Source organism: Melanostigma gelatinosum (assembly GCF_949748355.1).
Source record: "Melanostigma gelatinosum genome assembly, chromosome: 2".
NCBI lineage: Eukaryota > Metazoa > Chordata > Actinopteri > Perciformes > Zoarcidae > Melanostigma > Melanostigma gelatinosum.
Window position 1 is genome coordinate 8330118 of NC_136635.1, and position 21614 is coordinate 8351731.

At 43.1% G+C, this 21614-nt stretch overlaps 1 protein-coding gene across 1 annotated transcript in view; it reads right to left on the reverse strand.

Moving 5' to 3' along the window:
• The window catches only part of LOC306789967 (transmembrane protein 266-like), a gene marked incomplete at both ends in the record, with an annotated part of 44733 nt that overhangs the window by 16293 nt on the left and 6826 nt on the right, over positions 1 to 21614 (reverse strand). The window contains one exon of the mRNA XM_079286074.1: positions 12445 to 12636. Within this exon, the coding sequence (XP_079142200.1) occupies positions 12445 to 12636 (192 nt within the window). The remainder of the gene's footprint in view (positions 1 to 12444; positions 12637 to 21614) is intronic.

Below are 21614 nucleotides of genomic sequence, written 5' to 3' on the forward strand. Positions count from 1 at the left end.
TGGTGAGATGTGAGGCAATTGTGAAAACTATGAAGTCTATTGTTCAACCAAAGGAAATCTGGCAATGAGAAATCAACTAAATAACAATTGTAGGTAACAATGTAAGAGCATTTCAGATTCAATTACACTAATAAACGGGAGTCTCGGATCATTACGTTTTTGTTCATAGGAACATTAACTAAGAGTCCACACATACTTGAAAAAGGTATACATCATTCCGTCTGTGGTTTAAAGGGAAAAAGTACAATTCCCACCAAAAACCATACCAGAACTGCTTGTGTCCTGGGATGAATGTGACTGCTGTTGTGAGTAGCACGAAGGGACTACAACTATAGCATTGTGTTGTGCATCCCGGTGTTGTAGGATGGTAAGTAAATTAACTTTGTAGTTTGAAAATCAATGCATTCCAACAGCGAGTACATTTTACCCGTTGGCAGTTTGAAAGAGTGCCTCGCTTGTTCATAACGCATCGGAAGGCAGCATCTTGGCCAAGATCAAATCCATCATCGAAGGATATTTTAATGAGTCAACAAGGCAATAAACCTGTTGGTTACAATCTGTCCAGAATTTATAACAGGTCTTCGTACAGGCTACCGCGGAAGCCAAAACGTCTCACACACACACACACACACACACACACACACACAGATGAATAAGGGATGTGAGTTCACAGGAAGTGCAAAGTGCTTTGACACAATAGACAATTTGGCTAAATTCAGTAAATGTGTGTGTCATGCCAAAACTAGCCCAGCCCAGAGGGGACGCAGTCGGACGCTGCTGGTGACACATGCGGTATATTAATGAGTCGTATTAAAGCAACAGAACAGTAGCAAATGTTGTTTCTCTGACCCGCTCAGCCCTGACGGCCTGACACAACCACCTGGCACAAGTCACTAGTAGACAAGCACATACAGTGGACAAGGTCACCTCTTAAACTGTTCGTTTTCAAACTCACTGTGGCTTCATGGATTTTCACATCGACATTTTTTTACCAACCTCATATTGATTTACCAAAACTAAATATTGCTTTTGTCATTTTAGTCAAATGAAAAGACTTTTTGGACATTACCATGGAGTTAATGGCCTTTCTTAAGTTGCTCTCACTCCGCATTTCTGTCTTTATCTCTCCTGCGTTCTCTCTTTCTCTACAGTGGTGTGTGTTGAGCTGGTTGATATAGCTGTCACTGTTTCCCACTGCCTGTGAGATTGAGTGGAGCTGGACAGGGAAACAGAGGATGGAGATTAAATCAGGAAAAGTAATCGATAGCAGCATGTTGAGTGAGCTACCAAACACTGGGACAGTCAGACTCACAGCACCTGATGGTCTCATTAGATAAAGTACTCCACCACAGTGGAGGGGCTTGTATTGCTTGAACACAAATTCATCCTTAGCCCAATAGACAGCAATAAAGAATAAGTAATTTCACTCAAGTAGTCTCAGTTAAATTTGAAGTGTTCCTCACTGGGAAATGTTATGCTTTATTTCTAATGCTCACAATCTTTCTCCGTTTTACCAGCAACTTCGGGAAAATTGGAGAAATGCACTTTGCACAGTTTCTTGACCTGATATTGTGATCAGTACTTTTCTTTGGCTCTGGAAGGGTCAAATGTTGGTAGTTGGAAGCCTGTTTGAGATGAAAAACATATTTATTGTTGTTATACGTTTACACTCTGTACCAGAGTTGTATTTGTAATTATAGTAACAGTTTGAGCAAAACTGTCTTACTCATTATTTTTGCTTTACTAATGTTCACAACTGCATTGGCCAATTTCTGACCACTAAAGGTAAAATAGTGACTCAAAGGCAAACTTGTAAAAATGAATCTTGGCACGCTAACTCAACTTATCAAGCGTTGTTATGTTCGTCACATATCAGCAGAAACAGAAACGCATGGGATACCCTCAGGGCATCTGTCGATGTATTGTAAGAGAAAAACTCAGGGGCCCCTTGAAGCCCCCCTAAAATGTTCTTCAGCCCCCCCAAATAATTTGGCATTATTGGATTTAAAAAAAATAAATTTTAAAAATCTTTTTTTTGGTGATGTCATTAAATTAAACTATTGTTTCTCACATGGACAAGTTATTTATAACTCTAACATTCTACATATGTGCGTGCGTTATGGTGTGTATGTTTTCTCCCCCTTCAAATTACAATCCAATCGGCTATCATCATACTTAACGATATAAAGTTGACACTGTCAGGTCCATTCTCCATCCATTGTGTGCGTCCTTTTACGTAAGAATTAGGATTTGGGGCTGACGCGGATATGAAAACTAGTTTATCCGTCTTTCCTTTACAAGCAGGAAAATTATTTCTCTCTTTATTTGAGAAAAGTTCATATTTGTGTTGTCAAATTTCACCATGACCCTGAAATTCTGTTTCTTGCGTTATCATATACTGAATGCAAGCAAAACTACAGAGCAAAATCACATTCTTTCTGATCGACCCAATCTATCCATGGCCCCAAATGACCCCAAAAAAAACATGCCACTCCCCTTGGGGCTAAGCCCCCCCACTTACTTTGAATCCTAGAAACGCCCCTGGAAAAACTGTTTCTGTGAAGTCATTTAATGAGTTATGTTGCACTCCACATTGACCTCACAGCACATACTATATTAATTACTCAACAGACATTATTTGCTGGATACATTCGTAGTATAATCACAAAATACAAAAAAAAAAACACATCATGAATGTGGGTATATAGATTATTACCCGGCAGTTTTAGTTTGTTCTTTTGTACTGACCAGCAGTAAGTAAACACAACCTCTTGTTCATTTGTGCCAAACCAGAACCTCCTACAAGCAGTGGCTTCAAGGAAGCAGGCCCAGAGTTTGTCGATGTAAAGTCATCGTATTTACAGCCAAACAACATGCTGTCACGAAGCACTTCAGTACTCGTGGAATTTATGTTAAAAAGAAAACAAGACAAGTGACACGGGCAAGAAGACCCTCCTCTTCCTGGCGGAAGGATTCAAAGTGTCGTTTCAAGCAAAATCACAGTCTGCTAATGGCAAATTCAGCCTCACCTGACAAAGCAGACACCAGACAGGCAGCATCCATATCTTCCCGTCGAAAATAATGCGTCTCCTGCAGACTTCACATTTCAACAACCAATGCACACACTCACAAACACACACATATGCTTTATGCTAAAGCAAGCATGAGTAGCACCAACTAAGCATAAAATACATGCTGAGTTGCCCTGATGCTGTCAGATTGCAGGTAATTCATTTTACATTTGAAAGGTTCCCCATTACCAATGCCTGCGCACCATTGATCACAACACATCAGCATCGAAGAGGCAAGCCCCAACACTCCTGCAGCACTCTCAGTGGAAACAGAAGCAACGGAATAAATGACTGATTGTGGAGTCAAGATATACAGTAAACCTCTGAGGCACTGACTTCTGCTCAGAGATAGAGCAGCTTCTGTTTTTTTAACTTTCACTCTGGCAACAACTGAAAAGAAACATGACAAGTGAAATATTACAATGTAGCGTTTACCCTTTTACATCAGTATTGTCAGACAAGCATATTATTTATTCAAATTGTTCATTTGTTTGTGTGTGACAGTTACATAACAGCTTTTTAGTTGCAGTCCTAGTCATGCTAGTTTCTTGTTATAAAGTCAAAGAGATGCACAATGACCAGAAAGATAACCAAAATGAAAACATGAAAAACATCAATATGTGTGTGTATATATAACCACATTTAATGTTACATACATAATACAAGAAATACATGATTCAGATTACATGAACCTGCAACTAGAGGCTTAGTAATGTAAGCTGTTCCTCGAGTGCACACGAGGAACACAATGAACAAGGGTAACTGGTGTTCAGCTTCTCCTCACAGTCCTGTGGGAACGCTGGGGAAAGACTCATTTGTATGTTGCAAGGGGACAGGAAGGTCAGTGTGTGTGTGTGTGTGTGTGTGTGTGTGTGTGTGTGTGTATTCTGTATTCTGCTCGTATACCATATATGTGTGCATTCACATGTGCGCAGCCAATCACAGTCGGCCTCGATCGGTACACGGTGACTATAGACTGCAGTTAGCTAGAGATCTCAGCTGAAGTGACCGTTGATCTGAGAGAGAAGGTGTTGATCTGAGAGAGAAGGTGTTGATCTGAGAGAGAAGGTGTTGATCTGAGAGAGAAGGTGTTGATCTGAGAGAGAAGGTGTTGATCTGAGAGAGAAGGTGTTGGTGGAGCTCATTTAAGATGCAGCAAACAAAACAAAACTTGATTTTGACTTCATGGATGAGGAAGGCTAATCAGACTGTACGTGGTGCGATCAAGACGATCAAATATCAGTGAACAGTTTGATTGGGCTATATGATAACAGGGTGGATCAATATCATTATTGATATTATTACTACTATTGTTATTGTTGTTATATCAGCTTTGAGCCCAACAAATAAGTGCAGTCAAACCCCATCTTCACCCTCAAACTTACTGGACTCAGATATGTTTTTGTGTGTTTTTTGATGACTGACCTTTTGAACCTACAACACCCACATTGTGTTACTATTTGTGTTTAAGGGGATCATGGGGGGTTAGAATTAATCTTGTTCTTCACCGGATAAATTCTCTTTTAATAAAGAGCTAAAGAAAAACAGATTACACCATCAAGGCCATCAAAGCTCCACTAATGGCTTTTTGCTCTGACACTTGATCCCTGTCTGGTATCTGTTATTATGTCACACTGTGCATATTAGCCACTCTGCCACCTGTGATTTGAGGATAGGGGTTAACTGACTTGAGCTGTGCATGTATTTCTTTGTGACCATTATCATATTGTCAATACGGCAAATAGTGCAGCCTGTGGACAGCGAAAGTGTTGCAACAGATCATAAAACTCACAGTTCGGATCAGTTGATAGGATCACTGATCGGATCAGCACAAAAGCAAAAAGGGAGCAAATATAACTTGTAGAGATCTTTGATCATGTTTTTTTGCCAGCGATACCCATTGCCGATCATTGATGATCCTCTGAAGTCAGTGTAAACCACCAAAAAATTCGAAATGTTATCCTTTGATGATTTCTTTTCTTCATAAAAACACACAATTCAATTTTTGTATAAGATTGTATTTGTATTGATTGAAACAAATCTTGTCATTTTTAGTTTTAATGATGTTTTATAATCTGCTTAGAGGTTTTGTAAACATGTCATAATACCCTCTCTAATATCTATTTAGGTTGAATATCTATGAATGGTCACACCGCCAGCGAGCATAGAAAGATGTGTAAAACTTGGCACAGCTTAAGTCAAGACAGACAAAATACAAAACAGATTACCTGGAGAGGCGAAGTGTTAACATAGACATATGTGCTCATAGTTTGCATAATTGTTTGTGGATTTGTGTGTCAAAACTACCAGATAATTGTTTGAATATTGTACATAATAACTAATGAAAGGAGTAATTAATGATGGTGAAACTTAATTCAATCTAATAATGACAATGTAGTGTTTTAGTTTTAGGTCTAATGGGCTGCTATTGACAATTAACAATTGGGGTATTTATAGAAAGAAGAGTATGGTTGGAGGGTAAATTACCTCATTTGAACACATGTGGCTTTGAAGTCCTGGAATAAAAGTACTATTTCATCATTTTTCATCATTTGGAGAATCTCTGACGTAAAAGGTTTATCCTCACGATGGACAGGAAACATCTATTTGACAAACGATGAACTTGTACACTATGCTGGCCAGCAGCCATCCCTGTGGCAGCGGAATTAAGAAGCCTGGGAGATAACAGGGAGGCCGGTCGTTCCCAGGTCGCTGTCTCAGACGACTTCCTGTGCTCTCTAATTAAATCAGGCCAAATTGGCTTTACCAGGTGAGCGCCATCAGAGAATACATCATTTCAAAAGGCAAGACTTCAACATTTGACATTTTTCCCCTCCTCTAACAAAGTTGCATCATGTGAAGTAAGAATGCAGTGCTTGGACCCCACAGTATATCGATTGCACAAATCTGTTAAGGGTTTAGAGATAGTTGCGATGATGCAAAGAGCCATGTTTGTTTTCCTTCCTTAACCATTTTCTGAAATTTGCAAATGGGCCAGTAGTTATTTCCAAAATGGAACATTTGGACCCTTGGCCTAAAGCTGGTAGGAGGCAGAGGGTGGGAGCACTTGGTTTTTCCTCCTTTCCCCCCGTTGTTTACTACAGATTTAGATGAACCATCTGGTGTTGGTACCTAACCCTGGACTCCATGCACATTTGGAACAGCCGTATCAGCAACATATGCTTCTGTCTCTGCGTCTGGCAGCCACACAGCCATCACTGGGATGGGAGGTGACATCATTCCACTGCTCAGGTGTGCACTTGTAACAACAGTGGGGGAGGGTTGGGTGGTTTGGTGAGCCAGTCTGGCAACTTGAATCTTCAGATTTGTTCTGCACTGCAGGCTTTTATCCATGTGTTATCAGATAATAATTAGTCCAAGTACTTCCCCTTGTCACATTGTCAGCATCGTACTCTACACCCTGACCTTTTCTACAGCGTTTTACGTGTGTATATTACCACAGTCGCAGGCAGCAGCATATTCAGCCACTGAGCAGGTATTGCAGCAGCTTGTGGAGATTTGACATACTATTGGCTTTAGGTTGGAGTCGAGTTTCAGGGATATATTTAATTCTACGTTCTGTCTCTCCTTTAAACAGAGTTAAAGTTGAGAATAGTTCTGTGCGGTATCCTGTCACAGTCACATTACTCAGTGCTCAGTGACGGTCGTCCTACATGACTGTGGATGTTGTTGTCTACAGGGTTAAGTCCAATATTTTTGACTTAAACTGTTTCTCTGAGAGGAAATACACTTTCAAAAGTCAGCATGTTATGCCCTCTGAGCAGATGCTGCAAACTAGAAGATTTCTAAACATATTTGTGACACCAGTGACTATTTAATCGCCAGTTTAAACCATAAATACAAGTCGCATATGAGGTCTGTCCTTCAAATCTCCCTCGCTGACATTCTTTGTTCCACCTGACAAAGTCACACACCAGCACTCGCCTACACAGATACAAGCTGAAATGCACCAAAAAAAACCTTCAGCTTAAAAAAAAGTGAGCAAACAAACAAAAGCAGCTTGATGACTCGGAGGAGAGTGGGCGGCCATGAAAGTGCTGAACACAGGCCCACGCCACCTTGGTCCTCCCAGCATTTCTCCTGGACAGGAAGATGGATGGGCCCAACTCTATTAATAACCACACTCCACTTACCATGACGCCAAAACTGCTAACACTGCAACTGCCCCCTGATGCTAGCTCGAAAAACCACCTCCCACAATGTCGCCCACATCTCTCCTGATAGGAACACTGTGTTAGGCAACAATACAGTAAACGGGTGCTGGAAATCTCCAACCTGTCCACCTGTCTCCACCCTCACCACAGGACTGTGAGCCAAGAGGCTCCTGAAGGGGCCTCTGGTAGGTCAGTATGATGTGCTGACAAGTGTGTAGAGTCTGATTTATAGAGAACATGCGCCGCTTTTTTGGCATTTAGTTGAGTTACAGCGCAGATTGGTTTTCAGCATGGGAAGGCCTACTTTGTGTGAAAGCGAGGGGCAGAAAACGATGAAAAAAGATGAGACAGTGAGTGTGAAAAGAAAAGAGTAAACTGAAAGAATAGGAGAAGAAGCAAGAGAAAAAAAATCATAAGGAATACAGAAATACAGAAATACGTAGAATGGCGGCGAAAGAGAGAGACAGAAAAAGCCTATCTCAATGTACAGAAGCATCGATGAAGGAACACCATTGTTCATAATGAGATGTCACAAACTGGAATATGAAGTGAACCATGATTACAGAGGATTAGATTAACAACCACTATGTAGTACAGTGAGAAAGCATTTCAGGCCTGGCATTATTCTCTCGCTCGCTCTCTCAGTGTATAAATACTCTATGTGCTGCGTTTCTGTTCATGCACAAATGTACAAATGTGTGTGTGTGTGTGTGTGTGTGTGTGTGTGTGTGTGTGTGTGTGTGTGTGTGTGTGTGTGTGTGTGTGTGTGTGTGTGTGAGAGAGAGAGGAAGGGTCGTGTGAGTGACTGCTTTGCCGTGATGTGAAGTGAGGGCAGCGCAGTATACCAGAGATAGCAGTAAGGTCAGCTCCACCTTCACTATGCTACAGGCTAGGTTATGCAAACATGGCTGACAATAGGTGCTTCATCACACAGTGGCAGCTTGACACAGGAGCCTTTCCTCTTGATTAATCCCCTCTGCTTGCTTCCTGCTATTAAACACTCTGCAACCATACAGTATAGGCAAAGCATAATAACACAAATCTGTGTTCTTTCATCATCTAATCTGTAAACCTGTGAGGGGAAAAAAAACAGCCTGCAATATGCTCCCAACAAGTAAATGTGGGATTTTCTTTTCCCCCCACAGTTTCAATTTCAAGGACTCGTCAACAAAACTGATTAGTTCAATAACTGCGAGTACAAGATGGTACATTCAATTTGATGTAAACTTGTAACACACCACAACAAAGGATATATCTGTTTAGTTTGCATATTTCTCATTTTCTTCCTGGAATAAGTAGATGAGAAATGTTTTGCTGACAGCGAGGTATTCCCAAACTGCCAGTGAGAATAACTTCCACCCCTCACCCAATGAGCCGTCGCCATGTTGATGAAACACCTCTGCCGTGGTTGTGACATTTTCACTTTCAGGAGTGGGCGCTCGCTTTCTGCAAAACATCACGACAAGAGCATGGCCTAAACATTTCCCATGCACAGCTTTCTTCATGACGCTGCTTCACTATCTCAGGAAGCCAATGAGCCAGCTAATGCAGGCTGGGAGTGGAGGGGTTGAGGTGTGGTGGTGGTGGTGTGGCAATCCACTTTCCCAGGTAGTCAGTGGAGCAGCTAACTGATTCCTCTCCCACATGCATTTTCATTTTGGTGTCTGTGGGTTGCCCTCCCGCTGTCGCTGTCTCGCATTCTCTCAACTTCACTTCATCATTCTAGACGTACATAAAAGGTTAATTTCCTCTGCCCCATTTCCCCTAAAAGTGAGTTTAGCAATTGGTCTCTCTGCGAGATGAACTCCAGTTTTTCTTATCTGCATTCTGAAAGCAAACACAGATATGGGCCTGGTGGGGCTCACATTCGGTCACAGGTAGCTGATGTCAAAGCGCCGACATGAGAAAGTGTCGACGAGACCGTCGTAAAACATGATGATGGTGCACGGGCGTGGCGCTCGTGAATGTCATTTAACGAGGCTAATGGCCGCTGTCTGTTTGAGAGGTAGATCGATACGGTAATGAGGAGACGGAGGCACAGGTGGAATCACTGAAAGCCCAGCGCTGCTGAAATCCACAGAATCAAATAGAATAGGGTCCTGGGAGGCAGCAGGCTGACTGACACATTCAGTGAGATGTTCTCTCGCTACATCTTACTGATTCTAATAAGTAAGGCCTCTGACGTGGCCTTAATGTCAGAGGAGGCATCTTTTCTTCACACGCTCTCAGGTTGTTTTCCTCTTTAAGTGCTGATTCTCACTATTTCAATGTATTCTGTCTAAAAATGTCCCAGGTTGGCAAAAACATCTGATGTGACGTGAGACCGAGCAAGGGTTCTTGATATGTTACCTTTATCATCACAAAGCAAGAGGTAGGTGATGGTGATGAATGTGAGAGATTAGTATAGCATTTAAGGTATGGTGGAGATGTAACACACACATTACTGGAGCTCATGCCTGGTGGATTTAAATGGAACTTCATTAAAGCTAAATGAAAGAATGATGACTTTTACAACTCCCACTGGCTGCATTTTTACAGGCAGACATTTCGCACTAATGACTTGAATATGAAATAGTGACCCCATCGCACCGAGCACAGTTTGAGTAAATTGGGCTCACTGGTAAAATAACCTTCACCGCAGTGTTGATAGAGCTTCTTACAGCACGGGTTCTTACAGTTTTTCAGCCTCTGGACCACAACTTTAGTCTCTTACCCCCTGGACCCAAGCTCATTTGAACATATTGGTGGTCTTGTTTTGTGATTACTCAACAACAGCAGGCCCGTGACCCAGTTATAGGCTGACTCTTGGCCTAATCAGCCTTACAGGTTCTTCACAGGTTGAGCAACAATAGGAAATACAGCATGTCTAAGTAATTAGTGTGAACTAAATCCAGCCCAAGACAGCAAAGACAACCACAGTAAACATACGCACATCTATCCATTATGCATAGGGATGGATACACATGCTATCACTGACCCTGATATGAAATAGGACACACAAGGGTTGAACTGGCTGTGATACAAGTGCAGTGTGAGTGTCGGGACTGCCTACTGTTGATGGTGCGTCTGTGAAATCCATCTGTTTCTGGCCATGACTGGCCTAGTGAAGGGAACCAATGGAGTGAGACCTGATTTTGTGTCAAACGGAGCACTTGGATGGGGTGGTGTGTATGGATTTGGCGTGTGTGTGTGTGTGTGTGTGTGTGTTGGATCCTGTACTCCAGCTTATGGTGTTTATGTGCATCCCAGTGAGAGCTTGTGCTAAGAGCCAGGTTTGAGTCAGAGTTGCTGGACAGAATGGACAGTGAGCAGGTTTTGCACAGTGAAAAAACAAATCTGTTTATGTTGTGACTAATCAAAAGGACAGCTGTGATGTGACCTCATATCCATATGCCATCCAGCCTTTCACAGAACCGCGATCAGCAGGTCAGAAGTTTAACGTGCCTTTGTAATGGCGTCATAACCTTGAAAATCATAACAGTAATTTCTCTTTTTCATCTGTGTAATTAATCTATATTGCTTTGTTTCTTGAACTCTTGAAGTTGACAAGACATCACAAATCATAAAAAAAACGCACTCACAAATCAGTCAAGAACAGTCTGTGGCAATTTGTAGGTTATGAATGACTTATTAAAGTACCATATTAATGACATTAAACAACTGGAAGTGTTGCAGTTCCTTTAACAGCCCCCTTTGATCACCCATGTGAGAAACAATACAATAATTGAACGTGACGGCATGTATAGTGAGATAGTACAAAAGACTTACAAGAGTAAGAGTGGGATATTATCGGCTCCTGCACTGCAAAATGCCACTTACAATAAAGGCCCCTATTGTCAGCTGGCACGGGGAAGAGGGCGGAGATTTAGTCTGAAATGATGAATTGATCTCAGCTAACTTATGGACGCTGGACAACCCAGAGGTTGTCATGTAATGATAAATGGACGTAATACTGAGCAACAGGGGCAGCAAGTCAAGGACTTGGGGAGGGAGACTTCGTACATGATGGATGATAATCATGCATACTATGTGGCATTTAAGGGAGAGAGAGAGAGAGAGTGTGTGTGTGTGTGTGTGTCGTGGATGCTTTTTGGCAAAAACTATTAAATGTTTCTTGAAAACAGCTGCAGGTGCCATTGTAAAGCAGCCATCATGTTCTTCTTTGGTGAGTTTAACTGTAATCTGTATAAAAGGGAAAACATCTTCACACTGGACTAAGCTAGTACCAAGACTCAAACAAAAACACTGAATTTATCCTGCAACAAACAAAATGTAATGTAAAACAATTTGGAATGGATTTGAAGCTTTTATAGGAGACATGTTTAGTAGTTTGTATATACACTATGATGTTGAACCACTAATCATGCAATGAAGTAAGAGAAAGAGATGGAATCATCTGAAGCAAGCTGAGATGAGTGAAGGGGTGCTAAATAAGTAGAAATCGAATCGGTGACCAAAAATATGTTGGGTTTTTCTAACAAACATAAAACATGATAAGCTCAGGGTATAAAGAGATAAATACGGACAGTAATGTTTTATTGGGCTTTTCAGAAGAGTGGTATGTTTAGTTGTGTGTCTTTTCATAAGATGCAGGAATCTGTTGGCTCAACACTGACTATGTGTCTGTGTTCGTGCCACTTCCAAATCATTTCGGAAAAGTCACCCACAGTAGGATCAAATACTTCCAGTGTGTTACTGACACCTCCCTGTTGCCAAATTGTTAACAGAAGCAAATCATTGTCACTGTGAATTCACAGAAAAAGCAGTTTGAAGCCAATAAATGATTAAACGTCTGTCACTCACACTTGCTACAGAGGCAAATTATATTAAAATACAGAAAGTCACACTCAGAAGTAGGCAGATCAGGCGTCTCTGCAACGACCAGCGCTGTATTGTGTGATTGAATGAATACAACCCACAATTGGTAACCCCACCGTCTCACCAACGGGCTGTACGGCGTTGTAAAACACACTTCATTGAAACTCATCGCAACCGTGAGCGGTCCGTGAGCATGCAGCCATAACTGGCCACCAAAAACAGAATACAGTTTGCTGCATCAGAATATGAGATTAGCCATGGACAGGGAAAAACGTGCACACTCACACACTCACGTGCTCGCATAATATCTCCTGGCTGAGATAACAAACAAATCAAATCCCACAGTACAATGCTCACTATACCACATTGGGGTCACTCACCCTTCCCTGTTTTCATCTTCATCTGCGTTGGAGAGGAGCTGCGAGCCAGCCAGCGAGAGGTCAAGAACTGCGAGGGGCAGATCTCTGTAGCCAAAACTCACCAGCTGGACCGGAGGAGCCAAGTACTGGTTCTCATTCTCCACTGGCTGGGAGATGATCTCTAAGTCCGACAGACCGGCCTGCTCCACTTCCCTAGTTACATGCCAACACAGGCAACAGAAGGACAAAAGTCACAAACGCACATGCAAAGCACAAAGAGGAGACAAAACAGAGAAAGGCATTATTAAAAACGTTTATTTTTTCAACATTTCTTAAATGTGTGCAGAAATATTACATCTCACCAGTGAAATCAATTTATAATTGATGCTAGTCTGGATACAAGTGCATGCCATGTCTGATTAATGTCATTCTCTGGTTAAATAAGTCTCAAAGAAGCCATCTTTTTTTTTTACATTTCAGGTAAATATTTCAATGCCAAACCCACACTATAATGACATTCATCAATTATCATAAAAGTAGCGGATGTAGCCAAGATAACAGAGCGGAAGATAAGGACAGAAAGGGTCGTGTTGAAGAAGCATATACTGTATGAGCACAACAGCAGTGCAGATTAAAAAAAAGACTAATTATTCAGCCCAGCAACTTCACTAAGAACACACTCTTATTTACAGTGATGGCCTCGACGCAGGGTCGGGAGGGTCACACACAAACACCCACTCAGCATCAGGGAGCTGCTGAGAAATCACACAACCCTACACTGTTGAGAACCACAGGAGTTACAGGTATCCAGTGCCTTGCTCAAAGACAGAGATTACTGGGGGGGAGCGTGTGTTGCTGCGACTGTTCAGGTTTCCTCAATCAGTCTGGAAACGTCTGCCATCGATATGCAACAGTAAACCAGCTTAGTTCACAAACAGTTGCACTGATGCAAGAGGAGGGGGCTAATTGAGGTCAGCTGAGTACTGAGAGGTAGATACTACCTGATATTTTACACATTGGAAACAATGTGGTAATAATTAGAGATTATTGTAGTAAACAACTATAACGGTTTATCTTTGTTACACTGTAGATTAAGGTCACTGCCAGATGCTGTACACTCTTTGAATCTTCATCATGTTTCAAAATAATTATTTAAATGTAACTCCAGTATTATCCTAAGTTTGTAATGTTAACTTGATAATTGTAAATATTTAGAGTCTTTCTATCCAAGATATGCTTCTTAGCAAGTCAGCTAATTCAGCTACTTAGTTGTGTAAGCTCGGCCTCAGCTAATGTTAGCTGGCGAGCTAATGTTAGTATGAAATAAAGTAGGGTGATTTCATTACACTGGCAAATACTCTCTCACATTATTGTTGATAAAGTGCATTTTCTGTAAAACAAAATCAACTGTGATATCATTTTTTCTGAGGTAAAAACAATATAGACAGCATCTACATGCACCAAATGTTAAATAGTTTTGCTGTGTAAAATAATGAACGTGATGTGATTCACAGTTGATACTGTGCTGTATACACCTGCAAACATTTTTCACCCAATTGGAGTTATAATGCATTACATCTATGGGATTTTGGGGAATACCTGGAATATATGAAAGACTGAAATATTGACATAGAAACAGACCAGCCTGATATTTTCTGAACCATATGCCTTTAAGGGTAAATTAAGTACATTATTACAGTACATGGCATTCTAGTTTATTTCTCTTAATGCAAATTCACTTTTTGTCAATATTTTCAATGTATTAGGTTTTAATGAATGTAATTCACAATGAAAGCATTGATCAATTTGACAAGATAATTCTAACAAGAAAGCTGAAATTAATTTGTGCAGTAAATGACAGGTTGGATGTTAATCTAATTATGCCAACCTTCCTTTGTGTTCATAGCAGCAAACCTCCGCCCTACACCCTTACCCACCAAGACACTTTACACCTTAATATGTAACAAATATGTAAACACATCAACGCTCCTCAGTTGTGGGCCAGCAGCACATAACCCTGCGTGCCCACAAGCCCCAGTTGTGTAAAAGCTGGGCCATCTCAGTAGAGCGTGGAGGTGGAAACAAATGCTGAGTGCAGCTGCAGACTGGCTGTGTGTGCCCTGTGGTGTGTATTTTTAGACCAGAGCAGATGCTGGTGTATCATGTCTAACTGTGACGTCATCGCCTCTCCCTTTGTCAGCTGAGTGGATCCCCACTCTCCTTCAAACGTCAAAGGAAGTCAAGAACAGGGTGAATGGGGAAGGGAAACTAGAGCAGAAGTGGGAGAAAAGAGGGATGGATATCAGGGGTTATACAAGAAGGCACAGGGGAGGGCAATAGAGAAAAAAAGGATCTATGTGAGCAATAAAAGCAGACCAGATGGGGGGAAAAAGGACCTGAGAGACTGGGCTGGAACCAGAAAGAGGCGCGAGAGAAAGAGACATGGGGTAAAGAGGAGCTCAAAGGTTCAGGAGGAGAACTGGTGATGAGACGAGGAGGTCACATCAAAATAAGAGAGTGAATAAAAATAAAACAAATGTCAGACAGAAAACATAAGGGCAGAGAAAGGAGGAAAAGGAGAAAAAGAAAGTGGAAATCTAGAGAAGATTAGAAAGAAGAGAGGAGAAGGTACCTCCATTTACTCACAAATACAAATATTATATTCCAAACTTAACGGCAAAACCATGACACTGTTATAAGGACGGTAAAAATCATAGACTCGTGTTTTTTGTGCTTTTATTATGACATGATATCACAAGTCTTTCTCTCATCTCATCTAAATGTGTGTCTTCAAAGTTCAAAGTTCAAAGTTCACTTTATTGTCAAAGTTTCCACATGTGTTATGCATACAGAAATTTCGAAATGCCGTTTCTCGCAGTCCCACAGTGTAATATAGACATGAACATATAACATATAATAGAATAAAATAGAATAAAGTTAAGAACATAAGGGCCTAGATAAAGGATTAAACAAGTAGCAGCAGAGAATAAAAAGTGACTGGTGCTGATAAAAAGTGACTGGTGCTGATAAAAAGTGACTGGTGCTGATAAAAAGTGACTGGTGCTGGATGAGGGAAGGGGTGTGAGGGGGAGTAGATGTCCTGGTATGTTCCATTTGAGGCAGAGGGGAAAGGTGGGTGAGGGGGAGGGTAGAGAGGTCAGGGGAGAGATGGCAGGGGGGGAGAGAGGGGGAGCGAGAGGAGAGAGGGAGGGAGAGAGTTCAGCATCCTGACCGCCTGGTGGAAGAAGCTGTTCCTCAGCCGGGTAGAGCTCGAACGGAGACTGCGGAACCTTCTCCCTGAAGGCAGGAGGCTGAAGAGGCTGTTGGAGGGGTGGGTGGGGTCACCCGCAATGCCGAGTGCTTTGCGGGTGAGGCGGGTGTTGTAAATGTCCTGTAGTGTAGGGAGTGAGACTCCGATGATCCTCTGGGCAGAGTTCACAATGCGCTGCAGGCTCTTGCGGTTGGAGGCGGTGCAGCTTCCGAACCACAGCGTGATGCAGCTGCTGAGGATGCTCTCAGTGGCGCCTCGGTAGAATGAGAGCATGATGGGGGGGGGGGCTCCTGCTCGCTTGAGCTTCCTGATGAAGTACAGGCGTTGCTGGGCCTTCTTTGCCAGTGCAGTGGTGTTGCTGTTCCAGGTGAGGTCATCTGTGATTGTCACACCCAGGAATTTGGTGCTGCTCACCTGTTCCACAGCAGCACCATTGATGGTCAGAGGGAGGGGGGGTTGGGAGTGGGTTCTCCTCCTGAAGTCAACAACAATCTCCTTTGTTTTCCCCACATTGAGGAAGAGATTGTTATTTTGGCACCAACGGACCAGCTGGTTCACTTCCTTCCTGTAGTTAGTCTCATCGTTGTGGCTGATGAGACCTACCACGGTAGTGTCGTCAGCGAACTTCACGATGTGGTTGGAGCTGTAGTTGGGTTTACAGTCATGGGTCAGCAGGGTGAAGAGAAGGGGGCTGAGCACACAACCTTGGGGGGCCCCCGTACTCAGTGTTAGTGTGTTCGAAGTGTTGTTGTTGACCCGAACAGCTTGTGGTCTCTCTGTGAGGAAGTCCAACAACCAGTTGCAGAGAGAGGGGCTGAGGCCCAGGTCTGTAAGTTTACACACAAGCTGCTGGGGGATGATTGTATTGAATGCTGAGCTGAAATCTATGAACAGCATTCTGACGTAGGAGTTCTTAGTGTCCAGGTGTGTGAGGGCTGGGTGTAGAGCGGAGGAGATTGCATCCTCTGTGGACCGTTTAGTTCGGTAAGCAAACTGAAACGGGTCCAGGGAGGGAGGAAGGGTGGATTTGATCTGCTTCATGACCAGCCTTTCGAAACACTTCATGATGGTAGAAGTCAATGCGACGGGGCGGTAGTCGTTGAAGCAGGCTGGAGATGACTTCTTCGGCACAGGAATGATGGTGGTTTCCTTGAAGCACGTGGGAACAACAGCCTGGCTCAGGGAGGTGTTAAAGATGTCGGTGAGGACATCCGTGAGCTCCTCTGCGCAGTCCCTCAGCACACGACCAGGAATGTTGTCAGGTCCCGCAGCCTTGCGGGTATTTATCCTCAGCAGTGTGCTCCTCACACTGGCTGGGGACAGGCACAGAGCCTGGTCGTCGGTGGGGGGGGTGGTTTTCTGCGCAGGTGTGTTGTTCTGTGCTTCGAAGCGTGCAAAGAAGCCATTGAGGTTGTTAAGCAGGGAGGTGTGACTGTCACAGGTCTGTGGCGGTAGTTTGTAGTCCGTTATGGTCCTAATGCCCTGCCACAGGCTCCGTGAGTCCCTGCTGTCTTTGAAATGTCCTGTGATTTTCCTGGTGTACAGTCGTTTAGCTTTCCTGATGCCACGGCACAGGTCAGCCCTGGCTGCTCCCAGCCCAGCTGGGTCTCCAGCTCTGAAGGCGGTGTCGCGAGCCTTGAGCAGTGTGCGGACCTCCCCTGTCAGCCATGGCTTCTGGTTGGCTCGGATGGTGATGGCTCTGGTGGTAGTTACATCATCAATGCACTTGGTGATGTAACCTGTGACTGTCTCTGTGTATTCTTGAATGTTAATGTGATGGTTGTAGGTGGCTGCCTGCTTGAACATGTCCCAGTCTGTGGTACCAAAGCAGTCCTGAAGTGCAGCTGTACTGTCCTCTGGCCACACCCGTACCTGTTTTGAAACCGGTTTGGTAACCTTTACCCTTGCTCTGTAGGCCGGTTTCAGCAAGACCGTGAGGTGGTCGGAGAGGCCAATGTGGGGGAGGGGGGACGCCTTGTACGCTCCCTTGATCGATGTGTAGACTAGGTCTAATTTGTTGTTTTCCCTGGTTGGAAAATCAACATGCTGGTATATTTTAGGCAGAACAGTTTTTAGGTTAGCATGGTTGAAGTCTCCAGCAACGATGAGAATGCCGTCTGGGTGTGCTGTCTGTTGCTCACTGATGGCTCTGTAAAGTTCACTGAGTGCCTCCTCTCTGTCCTTGATGTTGGGGCTCGGAGGTATATAAACAGCCACCAGTAGAATGGCTGAAAACTCCCTCGGCAGGTAAAAAGGACGGCACTTTAAAACCATAAACTCCACCAGCGGGGAACAGTGTTGGTTAACAACAATAGCGTCTCGACACCAAGCATCACTGATGTAAACACACACACCGCCGCCGCGGGACTTTCCCACGCTAACTATGTCTCTGTCTGCTCGGTAGCATGTTAGCTTGTCCAGTTGAATAGCGGAGTCCGGGATGTTGTGGTGGAGCCATGTTTCCGTGAACACGTAAACACAGCAGTCCCTCACCTCACGCTTGGTTCTGAGTAGCCGTATATTGTCCATCTTGTTGTCCAGTGAACGGACATTTGCCATGAGTAATGTTGGAATTGCCGGCTTGTGTGGGCTAGCCGCTAGCCTAGCCCGGATACCTCCACGCTTTCCCCGCTTTTGCTTCCTTTCGCACCGCTTGCGCGGTCTCCTTACCGGGTGGGGGTTGACACAATGGGGGGAGCAGAGAAGTCCCAGGCTGCTAAGATCCACGGAGAGTTTGGCTTCCAAGTTGAAGAAAGTTGTACTTTTTCCACGAAGAAACTCACGGCTGTATTGTTGTGTTTTGCGATATAAGTCCGTCGGGCATGACGAACACAGCGGCAGACTAGACAAACTAGACGAAAAAGACGAAAACTTTCTCTGGTTACCTCATGGCTAAGGCACTCATAAAACACTAGAATAACTGCAGCTTGATTGTAGTAATGGTTGTGTGCAAACAGAACAAGGGTATTCCCAGCAGCCATTCGCCATACACCGAGTCCGAATACACTTTCTCCACTGAGCGTTTCTGAAGTCCTCACTTCCCATCCTCCCTCCTCCTACAGTCATCCTCAAGCTGTCGTGATAGACAGCACTGAGTGACCTGAAACATTCAGAGAGGCACGCAATCTGACAGACAGGCATACCTTTAGGGAAGGATAGACAGGTAAACAGGACAAATAGATATGCAGGCAGATAACAGATAACCTCCCAACACACACACACACACACCATGACCTTATATCACGACCCAACCATTAAAATATACAGTGATAATGTCAATGCTAAAGGACCTTTGATGGAATCTGGAGTGACCTGAGCTGTTGAAGGGCATCTTAATGTCTGCGAGTGTGTGTGTGTGTGTGTGTGTGTGTGTGTAGGTGTGTGTGTGTGTGTGTGTGTGTGTGTGTGTGTGTGTGTGTGTGTGTGTGTGTGTAGGTGTGTGTGTGTGTGTGTGTGTGTGTGTGTGTGTGTGTGTGTGTGTGTGTGTGTGTGTGTGTGTGTGTGTGTGCGTGTGTGTGGGTGTGTGTGTGTGTGTGTGTTTGGCAGGACTGCCTGTTATGGGAATCATAATGCCAAAGCCACCAAGGCTGATCTGATCTAAACGTTGTGACCTCAACACTGTAAGGATGTAAGCAGCCAAATACAAGTTTTCTATGGAAGTGCATATAACATAATAAATACATTTCTTCTACATTCACCTAAAGCACCAAGCAGCTCTTAACTGAGCTAGAAACACAAAACTTAAACATCAGCGACCAACAAGCCTTTAGAAAGACGACGCTAAGTTTTTGAGCGACAGCGCTGTCAAGGTGCAGGTCAAAGTTCAACAAGATTGAACTATGTGCGGAATAAACAAGGAAGCAAATGTGTCTTTTTTGTCATTGAAATGAATGGGGAGTGGTTTTTGATGCAAACACATCTTCGGGCATTCGCATTATAGCTGCAAAAGTCTGATAATCTGTGATGAAAGTGATGTGACTCGAGTTGACGTCCTTTGAGGCTGAAGACAAGAAGTTTGAAAAAGAAGAAAAATCCGGGGTTGTGGAGTCAGAATGAAATGAGTCAGACCGCTGTAGTCTGCTCCTCATCTCTGCTTGAGGCTACATCAGCTAGCATAACACACCCAAACCTCTGATTTAACGCTCGCTGGTCCAGTAGCATTGTGGGTAATGTAGGCAAAAGGTTTTGACAAGTAAGAAGAACGCATGGAATAAAAAAGATCATATCTCTGTCGAAAAATGTTAAATGAGTGCAATGCTAATCGGTGACGTACTCTTGGTCGTTTTACAGTTCTATCAGACACTTTTACTAATCTATAGCAAAAGATACACAGATGAACTGTGAAAATAATCTGAGGTTACAAAACAAATCCATCGTTTAAAATCACAATAGTAGTGTATGGAGGCCAAACACTCATAGAGCTGTTTCTTAATTATGTAAGTTAAATTAAGAAGGCCATGTAAAGCTCCAAAAGCCACATAAAGGAAATCCAACTGGCTCACGTTGCTATAGTGACACCTTAAACCAGCAGCAAAGGTATGAAAAGAAAATCCCACTGCCGTGTATCGTAAGTGTAACCTGAACCAACAGCAAGGCAGAGCAGCCTCGACCCATTAAACCCAACAAGGGAACAAACAGACAGTTTGGGAGGTGAAACCCAACAGAGCCTGAATACAAGTGAAAAGGCACCAGCTGTAGTTACCAGACCAAACCCACTGAACACAACAACCAAATGAGTGAGTCACAGCTATTGTAAGCAGGTGTATTCTCATAAACTGTTTCAGGTGAGCTGCACTCTCTCTCCCATCGACATCCTGCAAAACTGAGGCCAGACTCCTCCAGGTATCGTTTTAGATGAAACACATTGTGGTCAGCGTTACAACCAGTGAACCACGGCTAAATCAGAGCGCTACCTTGTTCTCCCAGGCCATCTAAACAACAGGTCGACATCATTGAAGCATGTTGACGACACAAAGGTAAATTACAACATATAATTACAAAATAACTGTCAGAATACAGACTGATGATTCTTCAAGCTGATATAACGATTAAAGTTAAGGTGGAACCTTCTTTAAAAAGTAGAGGTAGCCGTTCCCAAGAGTCGTCGTCTCCGCATGTATAGCAACAGCAGCATTGTTTGTTTTTCATTAACAGAAACCCTCTTTTCAAAAAGAAGTTTTATTGCAGTCTAGTCTCAAGAGTTGCTGCCCTCGTCCTGATTTGATGGGATTATTTCCCTCGACAAGAGAGCCTTACGTTCCTTTGAAGATACATACTCTATATAGTCAAAAATATAGTCACCAGAGGCAACATGTACTATATGAGTGAGGAAAATGGATATTAAATGGAGATTATATGTCTGTAGGTAGCAGCCTGTCTTGTCTGCTCAGAAGATGCAATAACATCAGTCATGTAGGTACAATACGAACATGCATATACAATGAAAGGATGAACAGAATGATAGATTGCAGGGCATGAGTTGTAAGAAAGTCTATGAATGTAAGTTTGAGAAAGTCTGTCTAGAAATATTTTTTTTAGGATAAAAAACTGACTTTTAAGAGGACTTCAGAGTCAGTGAGATTTGTATCCTCGAAGAAGTTGTAAAGATGCAAGAATGTCTTGAAATGGCCGTTCTGAAGCAGGCTCTACAAGTGATCAATTGATGCAACAATTTGGCACTCCTTATTTTCTTTTAGAGGCCCTGAAAACCTAATTACTCCCCCCCCCCTTTCTATGAGCGACGTGGTCCGACATAAACTCACAATTTTCTGCCAAAGTTTGTAAGACTTTTGTACATTTCAAAAGACAGATTTGTGTCTTAAAAAAAATATAAAAAATATTAGCAACCAACAAAGGGAAAGCAATGCATCATCATATGTCCCACTACAATAAATGTATGTCAGGATGAACTCGTACGTTG